Below are 19,993 nucleotides of genomic sequence, written 5' to 3'. Positions count from 1 at the left end.
ATTTAGGGTTAGGATTGGGGCTAAAGTTAGGGCTAGGGTTGGGGCTAAAATTAGGGTTAGGGTTGGGGCTAAAGTTAGGGATAGAGTTGGGATTAGGGTTAGGGTTTGGATTAGGGTTGGTATTAGGGTTACGGTTGGGATTAGGGTTATGTTTGGGATTAGGGTTGGGATTAGGGTTAGGGTTGGGATTAGGGTTAAGGTTAGGGTTGGGATTAGGGTTAGGGGTGTATTGGGATTAGGGTTAGGTTTGAGGTTAGGGTTGAGATTAGGGTTAGGGGTGTGTTGGATTTAGGGTTTTGATTAGGGTTATGGTTAGAGTTGAGATTAGGGCTGTTTTGGGGTTAGGGTTGTGATTATCGTTAGGGTTGTGATTAGGATTATGGATCGGGTTGAGATTAGGGTTAGGGGTGTGTTGGAGTTAGGGTTGGAGTTAGAATTGGGGGGTTTCCACTGTTTAGGTACATCAGGGGGTCTCCAAACACGACAGACAATTTTGCGCTAAAAAAGTCAAATGGTGCTCCCTCCCTTCTGAGCTCTGCCGTGCGCCCAAACAGTGGTTTACCCCCACATATGGGGCATCAGCGTACTCGGGATTAATTGGACAACAACTTTTGGGGTCCAATTTCTCCTGTTACCCTTGTGAAAATAAAAACTTGGGGGCTAAAAATCTTTTTTGTGGGAAAAAAATATTTTTTTATTTTCACTACTCTGCATTATAAACTTCTGTGAAGCACTTGAGCATTCAAAGTTCTCACCACATATCTAGATAAGTTCCTTAGGGGGTCTAGTTTCCAAAATTTGGTCACTTGTGGGGGGTTTCTACTGTTTGGGTACATCAGGGGCTCTGCAAACGCAACATAACACCCACAGACAATTCTATCAAAGTCTGAATTCCAAAATGGCGCTCCTTCACTTCCGAGCTCTGCCGTGTGCCCAAACAGTGGTTTACCCCCACATATGGGGTACCAGCATACTCAGGACAAATTGTAGAACAAATATTGGTGTCCAATTTCTCTTGTTACCCTTGTGAAAATAAAAACTTGGGGGCTAGAAAATCTTTTTTGTGGAAAAAAAAAATATTTTCTATTTTCACTACTCTGCATTTTAAACTTCTGTGAAGCACTTGGGCATTCAAAGTTCTCACCACATGTCTAGATAAGTTACTTAGGGGGTCTAGTTTCCAAAATGGGGTCACTTGTGGGGGGTTTCTACTGTTTAGGTACATCAGTGGCTCTGCAAACGCAACATAACGCCCGCAGACCATTCTATCAAAGCCTGCATTCCAAAACAGCGCTCCTTCCCTTCCGAGCTCAGCCATGCGCCCAAACAGTGGTTTACCCTCACATATGGGGTACCAGCATACTCAGGACAAATTGGACAACAACTTTTGGGGTCCAATTTCTCTTGTTACCCTTGTGAAAATAAAAACTTGGGGGCTAAAAAATCTTTTTTGTTAAAAAAAAAAATATTTTTTATTTTCACGACTCTGCATTATAAACTTCTGTGATGCACTTGGACATTCAAAGTTCTCACTACACATCTAGATAAGTTCCATGGGGGGTCTAGTTTCCAAAATGGGGTCACTTTTGGGGGGTTTCTACTGTTTAGGCACATCAGGGGCTCTCCAAACGCGACATGGCGTCCGATCTCAATTCCAGTCAATTTTGCATTGAAAAGTCAAATGGCACTCCTTTGCTTCCGAGCTCAGCCATGCGCCCAAACAGTGGTTTACCCCCACATATGGGGTGTCGGCGTACTCAGGACAAATTGTACAACAACTTCTGGGGTCCATTTTCTCCTGTTACCCTTGGTAAAATAAAAATTTGGAGGCAAAAAGATAATTTTTGTAGAAAAAATGCGATTTTTTTATTTTCACGGCTCTACGTTATAAACTTCTGTGAAGCACCTGGGGGTTTAAAGTGCTCACCACACATCTAGATAAGTTCCTTAAGGGGTCTAGTTTCCAAAATGGTGTCATTTGCGGGGGGTTTCCACTGTTTAGGCACATCAGGGGCTCTCCAAACGTGACATAGCGTCCGATCTCAATTCCAGCCAATTCTACATTGAAAAAGTAAAACGACACTCCTTCTCTTCCAAGCTCTGCGGTGCGCCCAAACAGTGGTTTACCCCCACATATGGGGTATTGACGTACTCAGCACAAATTGCACAACAACTTTTGTGGTCTAATTTCTCCTGTTACCCTTGTGAAAATAAAAATTTGGGGGCAAAAATATCATTTTTGTAGAAAAAATGTGATTTTTTATTTTCATGGCTCTACGTTATAAACTTCTGTGAAGCACTTGGGGGTTCAAAGTGCTCACCACACATCTAGATAAGTTCCTTAAGGGGTCTAGTTTCCAAAATGGTGTCACTTGTGGGGGGTTTCCACTGTTTAGGCACATTAGGGGCTCTCCAAACGCGACATGGCGTCCGATCTCAATTCCAGCCAATTCTGCATTGAAACAGTCAAACGGCGCTCCTTCACTTCCAAGCTCTGCGGTGCGCCCAAACAGTGGTTTACCTCCACATATGGGGTATCTGCGTACTCAGGAGAAATTGCACAACAAAATTTGTTTTTAAATTTCTGTTTTTACACTTGTGAAAATTAAAAAAAATTGTTCTGAAGTAAAATGTTTGCAAAAAAAAGTTAAATGTTCATTTTTTTCTTCCACATTGTTTCAGTTCCTGTGAAGTACGTAAAGGGTTAATAAACTTCTTGAATGTGGTTTTGAGCAGCTTGAGGGGTGCAGTTTTTAGAATGGTGTCACACTTGGTTATTTTCTATCATGTAGACCCCTCAAAATAACTTCAAAGGTGATGTGGTCCCTAAAAAAAACATGGTGTTGTAAAAATGAGAAATTGCTGGTCAACTTTTAACCCTTATAACTCCCTAACAAAAAAAAAATTTGTTTCCAAAATTGTGCTGATGTAAAGTGGACATGTGGAAAATGTTATTTATTAACTATTTTTCGTGACATATCTCTCTGATTTAAGGGCATAAAAATACAAAGTTTGAAAATTGCAAAATTTTAATTTTTTGCCATATTTCCGTTTTTTTCATAAATAATCGCAAGTAATATCGAAGAAATGTTACCACTAACTTGAAGTACAATATGTCATGAAAAAACCGTCTCAGAATCAGCGGGATCCGATAAAGCGTTCCAGAGTTATAACCTCATAAAGTGACAGTGGTCAGAATTGTAAAAATTGACTCGGTCATTAAGTACCAAATTGGCTCTGTCACTGTATGTAGACACACATCTGCTAAATGGAAGACAATACTTTTGGCTCGAGTTGTATTCTATAAGAATATGAAAGTATATAATGAGAAAAGCTCCTGAAGCAGTGTGCACTTAGCCAAAGTCTGATTAGAAATTCTGATATCCTTGGGACTCCTCAGGGAGTTCTAAGGATATCATCCACCAAAAAGTACAGTGAATACAGGAAAGGACGCTGTTACTTTGTCATGTAGATAGAGATAGTTGTTAGGATTCTGTAGTACCACCCTCACAACTGATGTTATCTATCTCGTGACAAAGCATCAGTGCCATTTGTGCATCTTTTTCCTAGTATACTGTATAGTCCCTCCTGCATGTGAAATAATAATAATAATAATTTTCTCTTGGCCACGACTCATACCTTTTTTTCTATTCTCAACAGCTGACGAACAAAATAGTTTTTGTTGTTAGTTTTGTGGGTAATCGAGGAACCTTTATCCGTGGCTATAAGGCCATGATAATGGATATGGAATTTCTCTATCATGTTGCCTACATTATTACTAGTTTCCTGGGAATCTTCGCTCATGAACTGTTTTATAGCATCTTGGTAAGTGACTTTTGATCTACATACAAGCATGGCTATTTTATTTGCTTAAGCTTTATGATCTACATACAAACATGGCAATTCTATTGCTTAAGCCCTATGATCTTCATACAAACATGGCTATTATAATGGTTCAAGGAGTTGTCCCACTAACAAAATACATTTTAATTAATAGATCTTGGAATAATAATAAGTTATACAATTGGATTGGTTAAAAAAAGTGTTCCTGTGCTGAGATAATCTTATAAATGTGTGCCTGCTATGTAAGTGTCTTAGGCTTCCTCCACTTTCCAGGTGCTGTGGAATGTGCCGATCATGAACTGGAGCAGCCCTGCATGATAGGACACAGCTATTACACACTACACAGCAGGGACACATTTATTACATTATCTTTGCACAGGAACATTTTAAATACATCCAATTGTGAAACATTATTATTCTTAGATTTGTTGATTAAAATGTACTTTGTTTAAAGGACAATCCTTTTAAGTTCTAACTGCTTAGGCTAAGGGTACCTTCACACTTAGCGAGGCTGCAGCGATACAGACAACGATGCCGATCGCTGCAGCGTCGCTATTTAGTCGCTGTGTGGTCGCTGGAGAGCTGTCACACAGACAGCTCTCCAGCGACCAACGATGCCGAAGTCCCCTGGTAACCACCAGGGCCGCGCTTAGTAACCCGATGTTTACCCTGGTTACCAGCGTAAATGTTAAAAAAACAAACAGTACATACTCACCTTCTGCTGTCTGTCACACGTCCCTCGCCGTCTCCTTCCCGCACTGACTGTGTGTGCCGGCCGTAAAGTAAAAGCAGAGCACAGCGGTGACGTCACCGTTGTGCTCTGTACTGCCGGGGCTCACAGTGAGTGCGGGAAGGAGACGGCGAGGGACGTGTGACAGACAGCAGAAGGTGAGTATGTACTGTTTTTTTTTTTTACTTTTACAATGGTAACCAGGGTAAATATCGGGTTACTAAGCCCGGCCCTGCGCTTAGTAACCCGATGTTTACCCTGGTTACCACTGTAAAACATTGCTGGCATTGCTTTTGGTGTCAAACACGACGATACACGCCGATCTAACGACCAAATAAAGTTCTGAACTTTCAGCAACGACCAGCGATATCACAGCAGGATCCTCATCGCTGCTGCGTGTCAAACACAACGATATCGCTATCCAGGACGCTGCAACGTCACGGATCGCTATCGTTATCGTTGCAAAATCGGTTAGTGTGAATGTACCTTAAATATTCCAGACATGTTCTTGTACAATAAAGCATGTGTGTGTTGCTCCTGATCTAGAAACACATAGTGAGGTTTAAACAGTTCAGCACCAGCACAGCAGCACAGATCAGCGAATAGTCTGTACAGCTGTTTTCTTTCACTGAAGAACTCTGCTTTTTCCTGTAAATGCTTTTCTATTAAGCAATCCTACTCTACTATTCAAAAACCTAGTAATGGTGCCTTTGGGACTTCATAAAGCAGCTGAAAGAATCAAAGTCATTAAAAGAAAGCTGCACATGGATGCCGGGAAGAAAAACACATTAAAGTCAACTTCAAGATTAGAGAATAAGTTCTATTGTGTTTTGTTTGATATGTTGCTATTTTAATATGACTTAGCTTCATCCTAATTTCTTTCACCTTAAGCTTTTTGACCTGATATATCGTGAAGAGACGCTATTTAATGTAATAAAGAGTGTAACACGAAATGGCCGGTCGATTCTCCTCACTGCCTTGCTTGCCCTGATCCTGGTCTACCTCTTCTCCATTGTGGGCTTCCTCTTCTTGAAAGATGACTTCATTATGGAAGTGGATCGGCTTCCCCAGGGTAGGTAGTAGAGTCAATAGCATTTCTGTAGTGCAGAAGGAAAGCCATAGAATGTGATTAGTATTTTACCATTGATTTTTTTACTGGTCAATCTAAATTCTTTATTCAGGAAAGTTGTTTTTATGCATTATACATGACAGCATGTTAGTCTGATAGACTTTAAAATGGAAGTAGCTCAATTGTCCTGTTTCTCTACAGCTCCCCCCACTATGGCTCACTCAATGGGATCCAGCTCTTTTGCAGAATACTGTCAGAAGGATCAAGCTGACTGCACGTCTGAGGTTACAGTACTTAATAACACTGAAGGTGAATAGACGGGAATGGTGATGGGTTGTATCTGCTATAAACATGTTATTGCATACTTTGTCTTGGTTCAACAATCACCATTACATTACACTTGCAATATGCCTCAATGTCTTTACTTTCAGCATCTTAGTAATTTTCCCTAGACACATTGGAAACTATTTATTTGGTGTGTGCACACTCCCTAACTGCAAACTGTGTAGAACATTGTACACTTGAAAAGTAAAATGTGAAAGTAAAGTATGTTCCTTACTGAAACTGGTGATATATTTTGCAGAAGTAGCAATATATACAGCTCTGGTAAAAATTTAGCGACCACCACATCAAAACCCTGTCATGGGCAGCCCAATCTCCAGACCTGAACCCCATTAAAAACATCTGGAATGTAATCAAGAGGATGATGGATAGTCACAAGACATCAAAAAAGAACTGCTTAAATTTTTGCGCCAGAAGCAGTGTAAAAGACTGGTGTAAAGCATGCCAAGACGCATGAAAGCTGTGATTAAAATAATGGTTATTCCACAAAATTTTGATTTCTGAACTCTTCCTGAGTTAAAACATTAGTATTGTTGTTTCTAAATGATTATGAACTTGTTTTCTTTGCATTATTTGAGGCCTGAAAGAACTGTTTTTTTTTTTTTTTATTTTGAACATTTCTCCGTTTCAGAAAAAAATCCCTATATTCAAACATACCATATGAAGATGGACTATCTGCCTGCCAAACCGCCAGAGCTGTATATCTACAAAGCATCAGAACTGCTATGGGCAGCAATATGGCACCCCAGTATGCCAACCTTTTCATGGCTAAACTGGAAAATGACCTTGGCTTATTTCTGTTATATCGATGACATCATAATAATCTGGACTGAGTCTGAACAAGAGCTTCTAAAATTCCATGACAAATTTAATACATTTCACCCCACAATAAACCTGGACCATTCAAAAACGGAAATCAACTTTCTGGATACCACCATAAAAAATTCTAAATGGTTCAATCCAGACATTGGTGTATCGGAAACCAATTGACTCTCCCACATACCTCAGATGGGACAGTTTCCTTCTGAAACACATTAAAAAGTCCATCATCTACAGCCAGGCCCTTAGATATAATTGTATCTCTTCCAGCCCAACAGATCGAGATGAACACTTAACATATATTAAAAAGACATTTTTAAATCAAGGCTACCACCTAACCTCTATTGATGATCAGATCATTAGAGCCGCAAAGATCCCTACAAGTCAATTACTTCAATACGGAGAAAAAGAGGAAAATAATTGTGTACCTCTGGTGGTGACCTACAACCCACAGCTTGAGGTACTGAGAAAAACTGCTAAAAAACGTCACCAAATCTTACACAAGGATGACCGGCTAAAGACAATATTCAAATATGCTCCCTTGCTGTACTACAGGCAACCTCTAAATTTAAGAAGCCTCATGATCCGAAGTTTAATGCTGTCAGATTCACCGAGAGGAACTTATCTGTGCAATGTGAAGAGCTGCAAAACCTGCCCTGATGTAGAGACCAAAGACAGGATACTGATTCTCAACACACAGCAGGACTACAAGATTCCCGGGACATTCACATGTTGTTCTTACAATGTGGTGTATTTAATTCTGTGGACTATATGTCCTATTGGGGGCCTCTATGTGGGAGAAACAGGACAGAAACTGAGAGCAAGGATGAGGTCTCATCGCCACACAATTGCAGATAAAAAAAAAATAATAATAAAAAACATTTACCAGTGGCCAAACATTTCTGTAGTCCAGGACACAACATAAATAATATGAAAGTTGTCATATTAAAAGGCAATTTTAAATCACAAAAACATTGCAGGGTTTGGGAATACAAGCATATTAGAGTCTTTGATTACATCTACACAGGACTAAATCTGCCAGATTTATGACTCACTACAGAATCTGAGGACTCAGCTACAAAGACATTGAGGGCACCATGGCTCTGATCTTACTTGGATTTTGGGACTATAAAACTTTCACATCACTAATCTAATCCAGTTAGGGATTCATTCTCTGAGCTCAATTTGATTGTTTATTCAAAGGTTCATTTATTATACATACCCTTCTGTTTTTTTGCTGTTTGCTTGTGCATATATTTGTGTTTCTTCAGAAACTTTGTTATATCATGCCTGCCTGAGGAAGGGACCTAAGAAGTCCCAAAAGTTTGCTTTGTAACATCATTTACTTTATTTTTGTTAGCCATTAACCCCTTCGTGACATGCGCCGTACTAGTACGGCGCTGCCGGCACTGCATTAGTGCCAGCCGCAGTACTAGTACGGCGCCCCGATCACCGCGGTCTCACGCTGAGCGCCGCGGTGATCAGGTGCGGGTGTCAGCTGTATATGACAGCTGACACCCCGCAGCAATGCCCACGATCGGCGCTGTCGCCGATCGCGGGCATTTAACCCCTCTGATGCCGCTGTCAATAGTGACAGCGGCATAGAGGGGGATCGCGCAGGGACGGGGGCTCCCTGCGCTCTCCCACCGGAGCAGCGCGATGAGATCGTGCTGCTCCGGTGACCTGGAAGGAGTCCCCGGATCCAAGATGGCCGCGGGACTCCTTCCGGGTCATAAGATGACCCTGCTTGCCGGCGTCTGCTGAGAATTCCTCATAGCAGGCGCCGGCAAGCCTCTGCAATGTGCCTGTCAGATCGATGATCTGATAGAGTGCTGTGCACACTATCAGATCACCGATCTGTGATGTCCCCCCTGGGACAAAGTAAAAAAGTAAAAAAAAAAAATTTTCCACATGTGTAAAAAAAAAAAAAAAAATTCCTAAATAAAGAAAAAATAAATAAATATATTCCCATAAATACATTTCTTTATCTAAATAAAAAAAACACCACACAATAAAAGTACACATATTTAGTACCGCCGCATCCGTAACGACCCCACCTATAAAACTATATCACTAGTTAACCCCTTCAGTAAACACCGTAAAAAAAAAAACTAAAAAAAAACGAGGCAAAAAACAACGCTTTATTCTCATACCGCCAAACAAAAAGTGGAATAACACGCGATCAAAAAGACAGATATAAATAACCATGATACCGCTGAAAACATCATCTTGTCCCGCAAAAAAAAAGCCGCCATACAGCATCATCAGCAGAAAAATAAAAAAGTTATAGCTCTCAGAATAAAGCGATGCAAAAACAATTATTTTTTTATATAAAATAGTTTTTATTGTGTAAAAGCGCCAAAACATAAAAAAATTACATAAATGAGGTATCGCTGTAATCGTACTGAACCGAAGAATAAAACTGCTTTATCCTTTTTACGAAACGCGGAACGGTATAAACGCCCCCCCCTAAAAGAATTTTAGGAATTGCTGGTTTTTGTTCATTCCGCCTCCCAAAAATCGGAATAAAAAGCGATCAAAAAATGTCATGTACCCGAAAATGGTACCAGTAAAAACGTCAACTCGTCCTGCAAAAAACAAGATCTCACATGACTCTGTGGACCAAAATATGGAAAAATTATAGCTCTCAAAATGTGGTGATGCAAAAACTATTTTTTGCAATAAAAAGCGTCTTTTAGTGTGTGATGGCTGCCAACCATAAAAATCCGCCCAAAAAAAAAACGCTATATAAGTAAATCAAATCCCCCTTCATCACCCCCTTAGTTAGGGAAAAATAATAAAATTTAAAAAAATATATTTATTTCCATTTTCCCGTTAGGTTACTTTTACACTAGCGTCGGTACGGGGCCGTCGCGCTGCGTCGGCCCGACGTACCGACGCATGCTGTGCAAGCGCCGCACAACGGGGGCAGCGGATGCTGTTTTTCCACGCATCCGCTGCCCCATTGTGAGGTGCGGGGAGGTGGGGGCGGAGTTCCAGCCGCGCATGCGCGGTTGGAAATGGTGGACCGTCGGCACAAAAAAAGTTACATGTAACGTTTTTTGCTGCCGCGGTCCGCCACAACACGACGCAACCGTCGCACGACGCTTGCGACGTGTGTCATTACGTCGCTAATGTTAGTCTATGGGGAAAAAACGCATCCTGCAGATGACTTTGCAGGATGCGTTTTTTCGCCAAAACGACGCATTGCGACGTATGCAAAAAAACGCTAGTGTGAAAGTAGTGCTAGTGTTAGGACTAGGGTTAGGGTTGGGGTTAGGGTTTCAGTTAGAATTGGGGAGTTTTCACTGTTTAGGCACATCAGGGGCTCTCCAAACGCGACATGGCGTCCGATCTCAACGCGTTTGCGTTAAAAACGCATGCGTTTTTATAGAAAAAAAACAGAACACACACTGAAAAGTCACCCACCACCATCAAGGTGATAAAGGGATCCAAACCCTAACCCTACCCCTAAACTCATCCCTAACCGTTTAATGAACATTTTCTGACAGTCATAGTGCCACGTATTTCAGTGCCACGTATTTCAGTGCCACGTATTTCAGTGCCACGTCTTTCAGTGCCACGTCATTTCAGTGCCACGTCATTTCAGTGCCACGATATTTCAGTGCCACGATATTTCAGTGCCACGATATTTCAGTGCCACGATATTTACGTGAAATACGTGGCACTTAAATACGTGGCACTTAAATACGTGGCACTTATATACGTGGCACTTATATACGTGGCCACTGAAATATCGTGGCACTTATATACGTATATACGTATATAAACGTATTTCAGTGCCACATATTTCAGTGCCACTTATTTCAGGTTAGGGGTAGGGTTAGGGGTAGGGTTAGGGTTTTTTGGTTTTTTCTTGTTTTCTTGTGTTTTTCTATAAAAACGCATGCGTCTAAAAAACGCATGTGTTTTACCGCATTTACATGCGTTTTTTCACACATGCGTTTTTTAAAAAAACGCATGCAGATAAAAACGCAAGTGTGAAACCAGCCTTACCCTTGGGAAAATAAAAACATGGGGGCTAAAATATAATTTTCGTGGAAAAAAATATATTTTTTATTTTTGCGGCTCTGCGTTATAAACTGTAGTGAAGCACTTGGGGGTTCAAAGGTCTCACAAACATCTAGATAAGTTCCGTGGGGGGTCTAGTTTCCAATATGGGGTCACTTGTGGGGGGTTTCTACTGTTCAGGTACATCAGGGGCTCTGCAAATGCAACATGACACCTGCAGACCAATCCATCTAAGTCTGCATTTCAAATGGCGCTCCTTCCCTTCCGAGCTCTGCCGTGCGCCCAAACAGTGGTTCCCCCCCATATATGGGGTATCAGCGTACTCCGGACAAATTGGACAACAACTTTTGTTGTCCAATTTCTCCTGTTACCCTTGGGAAAATAAAAATGTGGGGGCTAAAATATAATTTTCGTGGAAAAAAAAATATTTTTTATTTTCACGGCTCTGAGTGATAAACTGTAGTGAAACACTTGTTGGTTCAAAGTTCTCACAACACATCTAGATAAGTTCCGTGGGGGGTCTAGTTTCCAATATGGGGTCACTTGTGGGGGGTTTCTACTGTTTAGGTACATCAGGGGCTCTGCAAATGCAACATGACACCTGCAGACCAATCCATCTAAGTCTGCATTTCAAACGGTGCTCCTTCCCTTCGCTCTGTCGTGCGCCCAAACAGTGGTTCCCCCCAATGTATGGGGTATCAGCGTACTCAGGACAAATTGGACAATAACTTTTGTGGTCCAATTTCTCCTGTTACCCGTGGGGGAAAAAAATTGCGGGCTAAAACATCATTTTGTGGAAAGAAAAATGATTTTTTAATTTTCACAGCGCTACATTCTAAACTTTAGTGAAACAACTGGGGGTTAAAAGTGCTCACCACACATCTAAATAAGTTCCTTAGGGGGTCTTCTTTCCAAAATGGTGTCACTTGTGGGGGTTTCCACTGTTTAGGCACGTCAGGGGCTCTCCAAACACAACATGGGTTCCGATCTCAATTCCAGCCAATTTTGCATTGAAAAGTCAAATGGCGCTCCTTCCCTTCCGAGCTCTGCCATGCGCCCAAACAGTGGTTTATCCCCATATATGAAGTATCAGCGTACTCAGGACAAATTGCACAACAACTTTTGGGGTCCAATTTATCCTGCTACCCTTGGGAAAATAAAAAAATTGGGGCAAAAAGATCATTTTTTGTGAAAATTAATATTAATTTTTTTTTACAGCTCTACATTATAAACTTCTGTGAAGCACTTGGAGGTTCAAAGTGCTCACCACACATCTAGATTAGTTCCTTAGAGGGTCTACTTTCCAAAATGGTGTCACTTCTTGGGGTTTCCACTGTTTAGGCACGTCAGGGGCTCTCCAAACACGACATGGGTTCCGATCTCAATTCCAGCCAATTGTGCATTGAAAAGTCAAATGGCGCTCCTTCCCTTCCGAGCTCTGCCATGCGCCCAAACAGTGGTTTATCCCCATATATGAAGTATCAGCGTACTCAGGACAAATTGCACAACAACTTTTGGGGTCCAATTTATCCTGCTACCCTTGGGAAAATAAAAAAATTTGGGGCAAAAAGATCATTTTTTGTGAAAATTAATATTAATTTTTTTTTACAGCTCTACATTATAAACTTCTGTGAAGCACTTGGAGGTTCAAAGTGCTCACCACACATCTAGATTAGTTCCTTAGAGGGTCTACTTTCCAAAATGGTGTCACTTCTTGGGGTTTCCACTGTTTAGGCACGTCAGGGGCTCTCCAAACACGACATGGGTTCCGATCTCAATTCCAGCCAATTTTGCATTGAAAAGTCAAATGGCGCTCCTTCCCTTCCGAGCTCTGCCATGCGCCCAGTGGTTTATCCCCATATATGAAGTATCAGCGTACTCAGGACAAATTGCACAACAACTTTTGGGGTCCAATTTATCCTGCTACCCTTGGGAAAATAAAAATTTTGGGGCAAAAAGATCATTTTTTGTGAAAATTAATATTAATTTTTTTTTTACGGCTCCACATTATAAACTTCTGTGAAGCACTTGGAGGTTCAAAGTGCTCACCACACATCTAGATTAGTTCCTTAGAGGGTCTACTTTCCAAAATGGTGTCACTTGTGGGGGTTTCCACTGTTTAGGCACGTCAGGGGCTCTCCAAACACGACATGGGTTCCGATCTCAATTCCAGCCAATTTTGCATTGAAAAGTCAAATGGCGCTCCTTCCCTTCCGAGCTCTGCCATGCGCCCAAACAGTGGTTTATCCCCATATATGAAGTATCAGCGTACTCAGGACAAATTGCACAACAACTTTTGGGGTCCAATTTATCCTGCTACCCTTGGGAAAATAAAAATTTTGGGGCAAAAAGATCATTTTTTGTGAAAATTAATATTAATTTTTTTTTTACGGCTCCACATTATAAACTTCTGTGAAGCACTTGGAGGTTCAAAGTGCTCACCACACATCTAGATTAGTTCCTTAGAGGGTCTTCTTTCCAAAATGGTGTCACTTGTGGGGGTTTCCACTGTTTAGGCACGTCAGGGGCTCTCCAAACACAACATGGGTTCCGATCTCAATTCCAGCCAATTTTGCATTGAAAAGTCAAATGGCGCTCCTTCCCTTCCGAGCTCTGCCATGCGCCCAAACAGTGGTTTATCCCCATATATGAAGTATCAGCGTACTCAGGACAAATTGCACAACAACTTTTGGGGTCCAATTTATCCTGCTACCCTTGGGAAAATAAGAAAATTGGGGCAAAAAGATCATTTTTTGTGAAAATTAATATTACATTTTTTTTACAGCTCTACATTATAAACTTCTGTGAAGCACTTGGAGGTTCAAAGTGCTCACCACACATCTAGATTAGTTCCTTAGAGGGTCTACTTTCCAAAATGGTGTCACTTGTGGGGGTTTCCACTGTTTAGGCACGTCAGGGGCTCTCCAAACACGACATGGGTTCCGATCTCAATTCCAGCCAATTTTGCATTGAAAAGTCAAATGGCGCTCCTTCCCTTCCGAGCTCTGCCATGCGCCCAAACAGTGGTTTATCCCCATATATGAAGTATCAGCGTACTCAGGACAAATTGCACAACAACTTTTGGGGTCCAATTTATCCTGCTACCCTTGGGAAAATAAAAAATTTGGGGCAAAAAGATCATTTTTTGTGAAAATTAATATTAATTTTTTTTACGGCTCTACATTATAAACTTCTGTGAAGCACTTGGAGGTTCAAAGTGCTCACCACACATCTAGATTAGTTCCTTAGAGGGTCTACTTTCCAAAATGGTGTCACTTGTGGGGGTTTCCATTGTTTAGGCACGTCAGGGGCTCTCCAAACACGACATGGGTTCCGATCTCAATTCCAGCCAATTTTGCAAAAGTCAAATGGCGCTCCTTCCCTTCCGAGCTCTGCCATGTGCCCAATCAATGGTTTACCCCAACATGTGGGGTATCGGCGTACTCAGGACAAATTGTACAACGACTTTTTTGGTCCAATTTCTCCTGTTACCCTTGGTAAAATAAAACAAATTGGATCTGAAGTAAAAATTTTGTGAAAAAAAAGTTAAATGTTAAATTTTTTTTAAACATTCCAAAAATTCCTGTGAAGCACCTGAAGGGTTAATAAACTTTTTGAATGTTGTTTAGAGTACCTTGAGGGGTGCAGTTTTTAGAATGGTGTCACTTTTGGACATTTTCTGTCATATAGACCCCTCAAAGTCATTTCAAGTGTGAGGTGGTCCATAAAAAAAATGGTTTTGCAAATTTTGTTGCAAAAATGAGAAATCGCTGGTCAACTTTTAACCCTTATAACTCCCTTACAAAAAAAAATTATGTTTCCAAAATTGTGCTGATGTAAAGCAGACATATGGGAAATGTTGTTTATTAACTATATTATGTGATATAACTCTCTAATTTAAGGGCATAAAAACGAAAAATTTGAAAATTGCTAAATTTTCATAATTTTCGACAAATTTCTGTTTTTTTCACAAATAAATGCAAGTCATATCGAATAAGTTTTACCACTATCATAAAGTACAATATGTCACGAGAAAACAATCTCAGAATCACCAGGATCCGTTGAAGCGTTTCAGAGTTATGACCTCATAAAGTGACAGTGGTCAAAATTGTAAAAATTGGCCGTGTCACTTAGGTGAAAACAGGCTTTGGGGTGAAGGGGTTAAAAGGTATCATAATTACAAGATTATCTTGTTTTTCAACACTGAGAGCATTAAGGCCCCGTCACACTTAGCGACGCTAAAGTGATCCCGACAACGATACGACCTGTCAGGGATCGTTGCTGCGTCGCTATGTGGTCGCTGGTGAGATGTCAAACAGTGAGATCTTCCCAACGACGTTGTGTCGTGTCGTTGGTCGTTGTGACCCTGTCACATGGCAGCTATTATGACGATTCAGACCTTGATGAGGGACGTCCTTTGTGAACGAGGTCGTTGGTAAGGTGTCAAACACAGCGATGTGTGCTACCCAGCGGGACCTCAACGATCAAAAAAAGGTCCAGGCCATTCCGACACGACCAGCGATCTCACAGCAGGGGCCTGGTCGCTGCTACATGTCAAACATAGCGAGATCGCTACTGAGGTCGCTGTTGCATCACAAAACTTGTGACTCAGCAGCGATCTCGCTAGCGACCTCGCTTAGTGTGACGGGGGCTTTAGAAAGAGGAAGCTATCACCAGCTGCCATCAGATAAATGAGGGGGCAACAGTCAAAACCCATGATTGTTTGTACAGTGAGGGTATGTGCACTCTTTTACCAGCAGGAAACTATTCAAGAAAACACTGTTTTTTTTCCTGAAATGTCTTTTTGGTGTCATTGTAGTTGCTGCTGACATTTCTTGTTAACCTGTGCAGATATAAAATAGTGAGCCACTGAAAAATGGTAAGGTCAATTCTTTTAACCGCTCTACGTCTTTGAATGTGTGAAGTGGTTAAAACAAACATTTGCTTATACTTTTTTCCACTTTGACAACAAAAGGACTTGACCATACAATCTTTTGATTACTCATACTTTCATATTGAATTGTATTTTGCTGTCCTATAAGACTTCAGCATAGCATGGGGGGGTCATTAGTAAACATCCCATGATTCTCAAACGTTAGATCCTGTAGCCGTAATTCACTTTGCCATCTGAAGTGCTAAATTGGATGTTCAACCCATACAAAAGTTATGTTGCTATCATTGAGAAGGTCATGCAAAAGTTACATCAAATGGAGGCTTTTCCTGTTATTATTTTCACAATGATTGCCTCTGCTAGGTAGAAATATTAAATACAATATCTATTAGTTAACAAAGTTTGATACTTTTTTAAGTACTTAATCTAAGTTCTGATTTACTAATATATTGCCATTTTCATATTCTAAAATGAAAATCTTTTTTTTTTTTTATAAACAAAACTAACTGCTTATGTAAATTTACATTTGATATATTTTTTTTTTTCATCTACATTTCATTCTCTTTAGATGAAGATGATGACACGGAGAGAGCCTGTGATACACTGCTCATGTGCATTCTAACCGTTCTTAATCATGGGTTGCGGAACGGAGGAGGTGTTGGAGACATTTTGAGAAAACCTTCTAAAGAAGTGAGTAAGAAAGTCAGAATTCTTTATAAATAGGGGTTTACTTTACTTATCTTTATTCCTTATTACAAATTGAATGTTTCATTAAAAATAATTATATTTCATAAAATATATATTTATATACAGTGGGAAAAATAGGTATTTGATACACTGCCGATTTTGCAAGTTTTTCCACCTACAAAGAATGGAAAGGTCTGTAATTTTTTTATCATAGGTATACGTCAACTGTTAGACAGAACCTTAAAAAAATCCAGAAAATCGCATTGTATTATTTTTACATACATACATATATACTCGAGTATAAGCCGACCCGAGTATAAGCCGACCCCCCTAATTTTGCCACAAAAAACTGGGAAAACTTAATGACTCGAGTATAAGCCTAGGGTGGGAAATGCAGCAGCTACCGGTAAATTTACCGGTAAAACAGATACCAATAAAGTAAAATTAATTGAGACATCAGTAGGTTAAGTGTTTTTGAATATCCATATTGAATCAGGAGCCCCATATAATGCTCCATAAAGTTTATGACAGGCCCCATAAGATGCTCCATATTAAAATATGCCCCATATAATCCTGCATAAAGGTTAATAATAGCCCCATAAGATGCTCCATAGGCACATTTGCCCAATATAATGCTGCACAAATGTTGATTATGGCCCCATAAGATGCTCCATAAAGATATTTGCCCCATATAGTGCTTCACAAACCTTGATTATGGCCCCATAAGATGCTCCATACAGACACTTGCCCCATATAATGCTCCACAAACGTTAATTATGGCCCCATAAGATGCTCCATAAAGATATTTGCGCCATATAGTGCTGCACAAACATTATGGCCCCATAAGATACTCCATACAGACAATTGCCGCATATAGTGCTGCACAAACGTTATGGCTCCATAAGATACTCCATACAGACATTTGCCCCATATAGTGCTGAACAAATGTTGATTATGGCCCCATAAGATGCTCCATACAGACACTTGCCCCATATAGTGCTGCACAAACGTTATGGCCCCATACAGACACTTGCCCCATATAGTGCTGCACAAACGTTATGGCCCCATACAGAAGCTTGCCCCATATAGTGCTGCACAGACGTTATGGCCCCATACAGGCACTTGCCCCATATAGTGCTGCACAAACGTTATGGCCCCATACAGACACTTGCCCCATATAGTGCTTCACAAACGTTATGGCCCCATAAGATGCTCCATACAGACACTTGCCCCATTTGCTGTTGCTGCGATAAAAAATAAAAATCACATACTCCCCTCTCTGTCGCTCAGGCCCCGGCACTTTCAATATTCACCTGACTTCGTTCCGGTGCCGCTCCATCTTCAGTGTCTTCTGCACTGACGTTCAGGCAGAGGGCGCGCACTAACCACGTAACCGCTCCCTCTGACCTGAGCGTCACTGCTGATGACGGAGCGGCGCCGGAATGAGGAGTAGGTGAATATCGCACAGCGCTCCCCTCCCCGTTATACTCACCTGCTCCTAGCGCTGTGCAGTCCCTGCTTCCCCGGCGCCGGCAGCTTCTTCCTGTATTGAGCGGTCACCGTTACCGCTCATTACAGTAATGAATATACGGCTCCACCCCTATGGGAGGTGGAGCCGCATATTCATTACTGTAATGAGCGGTACCATGTGACCGCCCAGTACAGTTAGAAGCTGTGGCGCAGGCAGGGAAGCCAGGGACCTGCAGGGACCGCACTAGGAACAGGTGAGTATAATTAGACAGCCCCCGCTCCCCCTCCCCTGCCGACCCCTGGGTAAGACTCGAGTATAAGCCGAAGCCGAGAGGGGGACTTTCAGCCCAAAAAAATGGGCTGAAAATCTCGGCTTATACTCGAGTATATACGGTAACTTGCATTTTATTGCATGAAATAAGTATTTGATATAATAGAAAGAAGAGCTTAACTTTTATTACAGAACCTTTGTTTGCAATTACAGCAGTCAAACATTTCCTGTTGTCCTTGATCAAATTTTCACACACTGCAGCCGGGATTTTGTCCCACTTATCTATACAAATCTTCTCCAGATCTTTCAGGTTTTGGGGCTGTCACTGGGCAACATTGAGTTTCAGCTCCCTTCAAAGATTTTCTATTGCGTTCAGGTCTAGAGACTGTCTAGACCACTCCAGGACCTTGAAATGCTTCTTAGGGAGCCACTGCTTAGTTGCTCTGTCTGTGTGTTTCGGTTCATTGTCATGTTGGAAGACCCAGTCACAACCCATCTTCCCATCCATTCTTCCATCAATACGGTGCAGTCATCATGTCATCATTGCAGAAAAGCACCCCCAAAGTATGATGTTTCCTTCCTTTAGTGGAGTTGATACTAAAAAGTTCAATTTTGGTCTCATCTGACTACATGACCTTTTCCCATGCCTCCTCTGTATCATCCAAATGGTCATTGGTGAATTTCAAAAGGGCCTGGACATGTACTGGCGTGAGCATGGGTAACTTGAGTTCTCTGCACGATTTTAATCCATGACGGCATAGTGTATCACTAATAGTAATGTTTGAGACTGAGGTCTCTTCACGTCATCGACCATGTCCTCCTGTGTAGTTCTGGGCTGATTTGTGATCTTTTTCAAAATCATCCTTACCCTATGAGGCAAGATCTTGCATGGAGCCCCAGACTGAGGAAGATTGACAGTCATTTTGTGTTTCTTCCATTTTCTCATAATTGTGCAAACAGGTGTTGCCTTCTAAGCTGCTTGCCTATTGTCCTGTAGCACATTCAAGCCGTTTGCAGGTCTATCCTTTTGTCTCTGGTGTCCTTAGACAGCTATTTGGTCTTGGCCATAGTGGAGAGGTTGGAGTGTGATTGATTATGTAAACTTGTGTCTTTTATACAGTTAACGAGTTCAAACAGGTGCAATTGATACAGGTAATGAGTGTAGAATAGCAGGGATTCTTATAGAAAAACTAATAGGTCTGTGTGAGCCAGAATTTTTGCTGGTAGGTAGGTGATTGAATATTTATTTTTCCTACTGTGTGTGTGTGTGTATACATCTTAATATATACTTACCTTGTAATGTTTTCACATCCTGTTCCTTCCAGATGTGTCCGGATTCCAGAATCCCAAGCGGCGGAAGTTAACCGACCGCCGTATTAGGACACCCAAGTGATGGGTGTCTCAATATGGAAACTGCTAGTGGTACCAGCCTCTTGCGCGGTACCACCAGCGGAACACCGTCGTACCACACACACACACACACTGTATACACCTTACAGCTCAAATGGGACAACACATGAGGGAGAACACAGCACAGGAAGGAGAAAGACAGCAGACAAGGGGGATAGCACATGGGGTAGACAGGTCAAAGAAGAGAGGGAGAAGTCAGCACATGGGGAAAGAGAGAGTGGATACGTCGGTGAGCACATTGGGAGGGAGAGGTTCTGGTTTTGTATCTCAGAAACAAATCTGGCAAAACCAAAGTAATGCTCTTAATCAACACCATATACCTATTATAAAACCGTTCAGACATCGTTGGTACCAAAATCACTGTATAATAGAGATTATCAACTATCATTTTTTCTATAAATCCCATATTTTTTTTAAAGAGGTTTTCCC

At 41.3% G+C, this 19,993-nt stretch overlaps 1 protein-coding gene across 2 annotated transcripts in view; it reads left to right on the top strand.

The window, feature by feature from the left end:
• ITPR3 (inositol 1,4,5-trisphosphate receptor type 3) overlaps positions 1-19,993 on the top strand; it is an 825,364-nt gene that overhangs the window by 683,717 nt on the left and 121,654 nt on the right. For both annotated transcript variants that reach the window (XM_077295501.1, XM_077295502.1), the window contains 4 exons: positions 3,661-3,825; positions 5,465-5,645; positions 5,844-5,951; positions 16,295-16,416. In XM_077295501.1, the coding sequence (XP_077151616.1) occupies positions 3,661-3,825; positions 5,465-5,645; positions 5,844-5,951; positions 16,295-16,416 (576 nt within the window). The remainder of the gene's footprint in view (positions 1-3,660; positions 3,826-5,464; positions 5,646-5,843; positions 5,952-16,294; positions 16,417-19,993) is intronic.

The sequence above is a fragment of the Ranitomeya variabilis genome, chromosome 3 (genome assembly GCF_051348905.1).
Source record: "Ranitomeya variabilis isolate aRanVar5 chromosome 3, aRanVar5.hap1, whole genome shotgun sequence".
Taxonomy (NCBI): Eukaryota; Metazoa; Chordata; class Amphibia; order Anura; family Dendrobatidae; genus Ranitomeya; species Ranitomeya variabilis.
The sequence above is the reverse complement of the archived record's forward strand: the minus strand, read 5'-3'. Positions and strand labels throughout refer to the sequence as shown.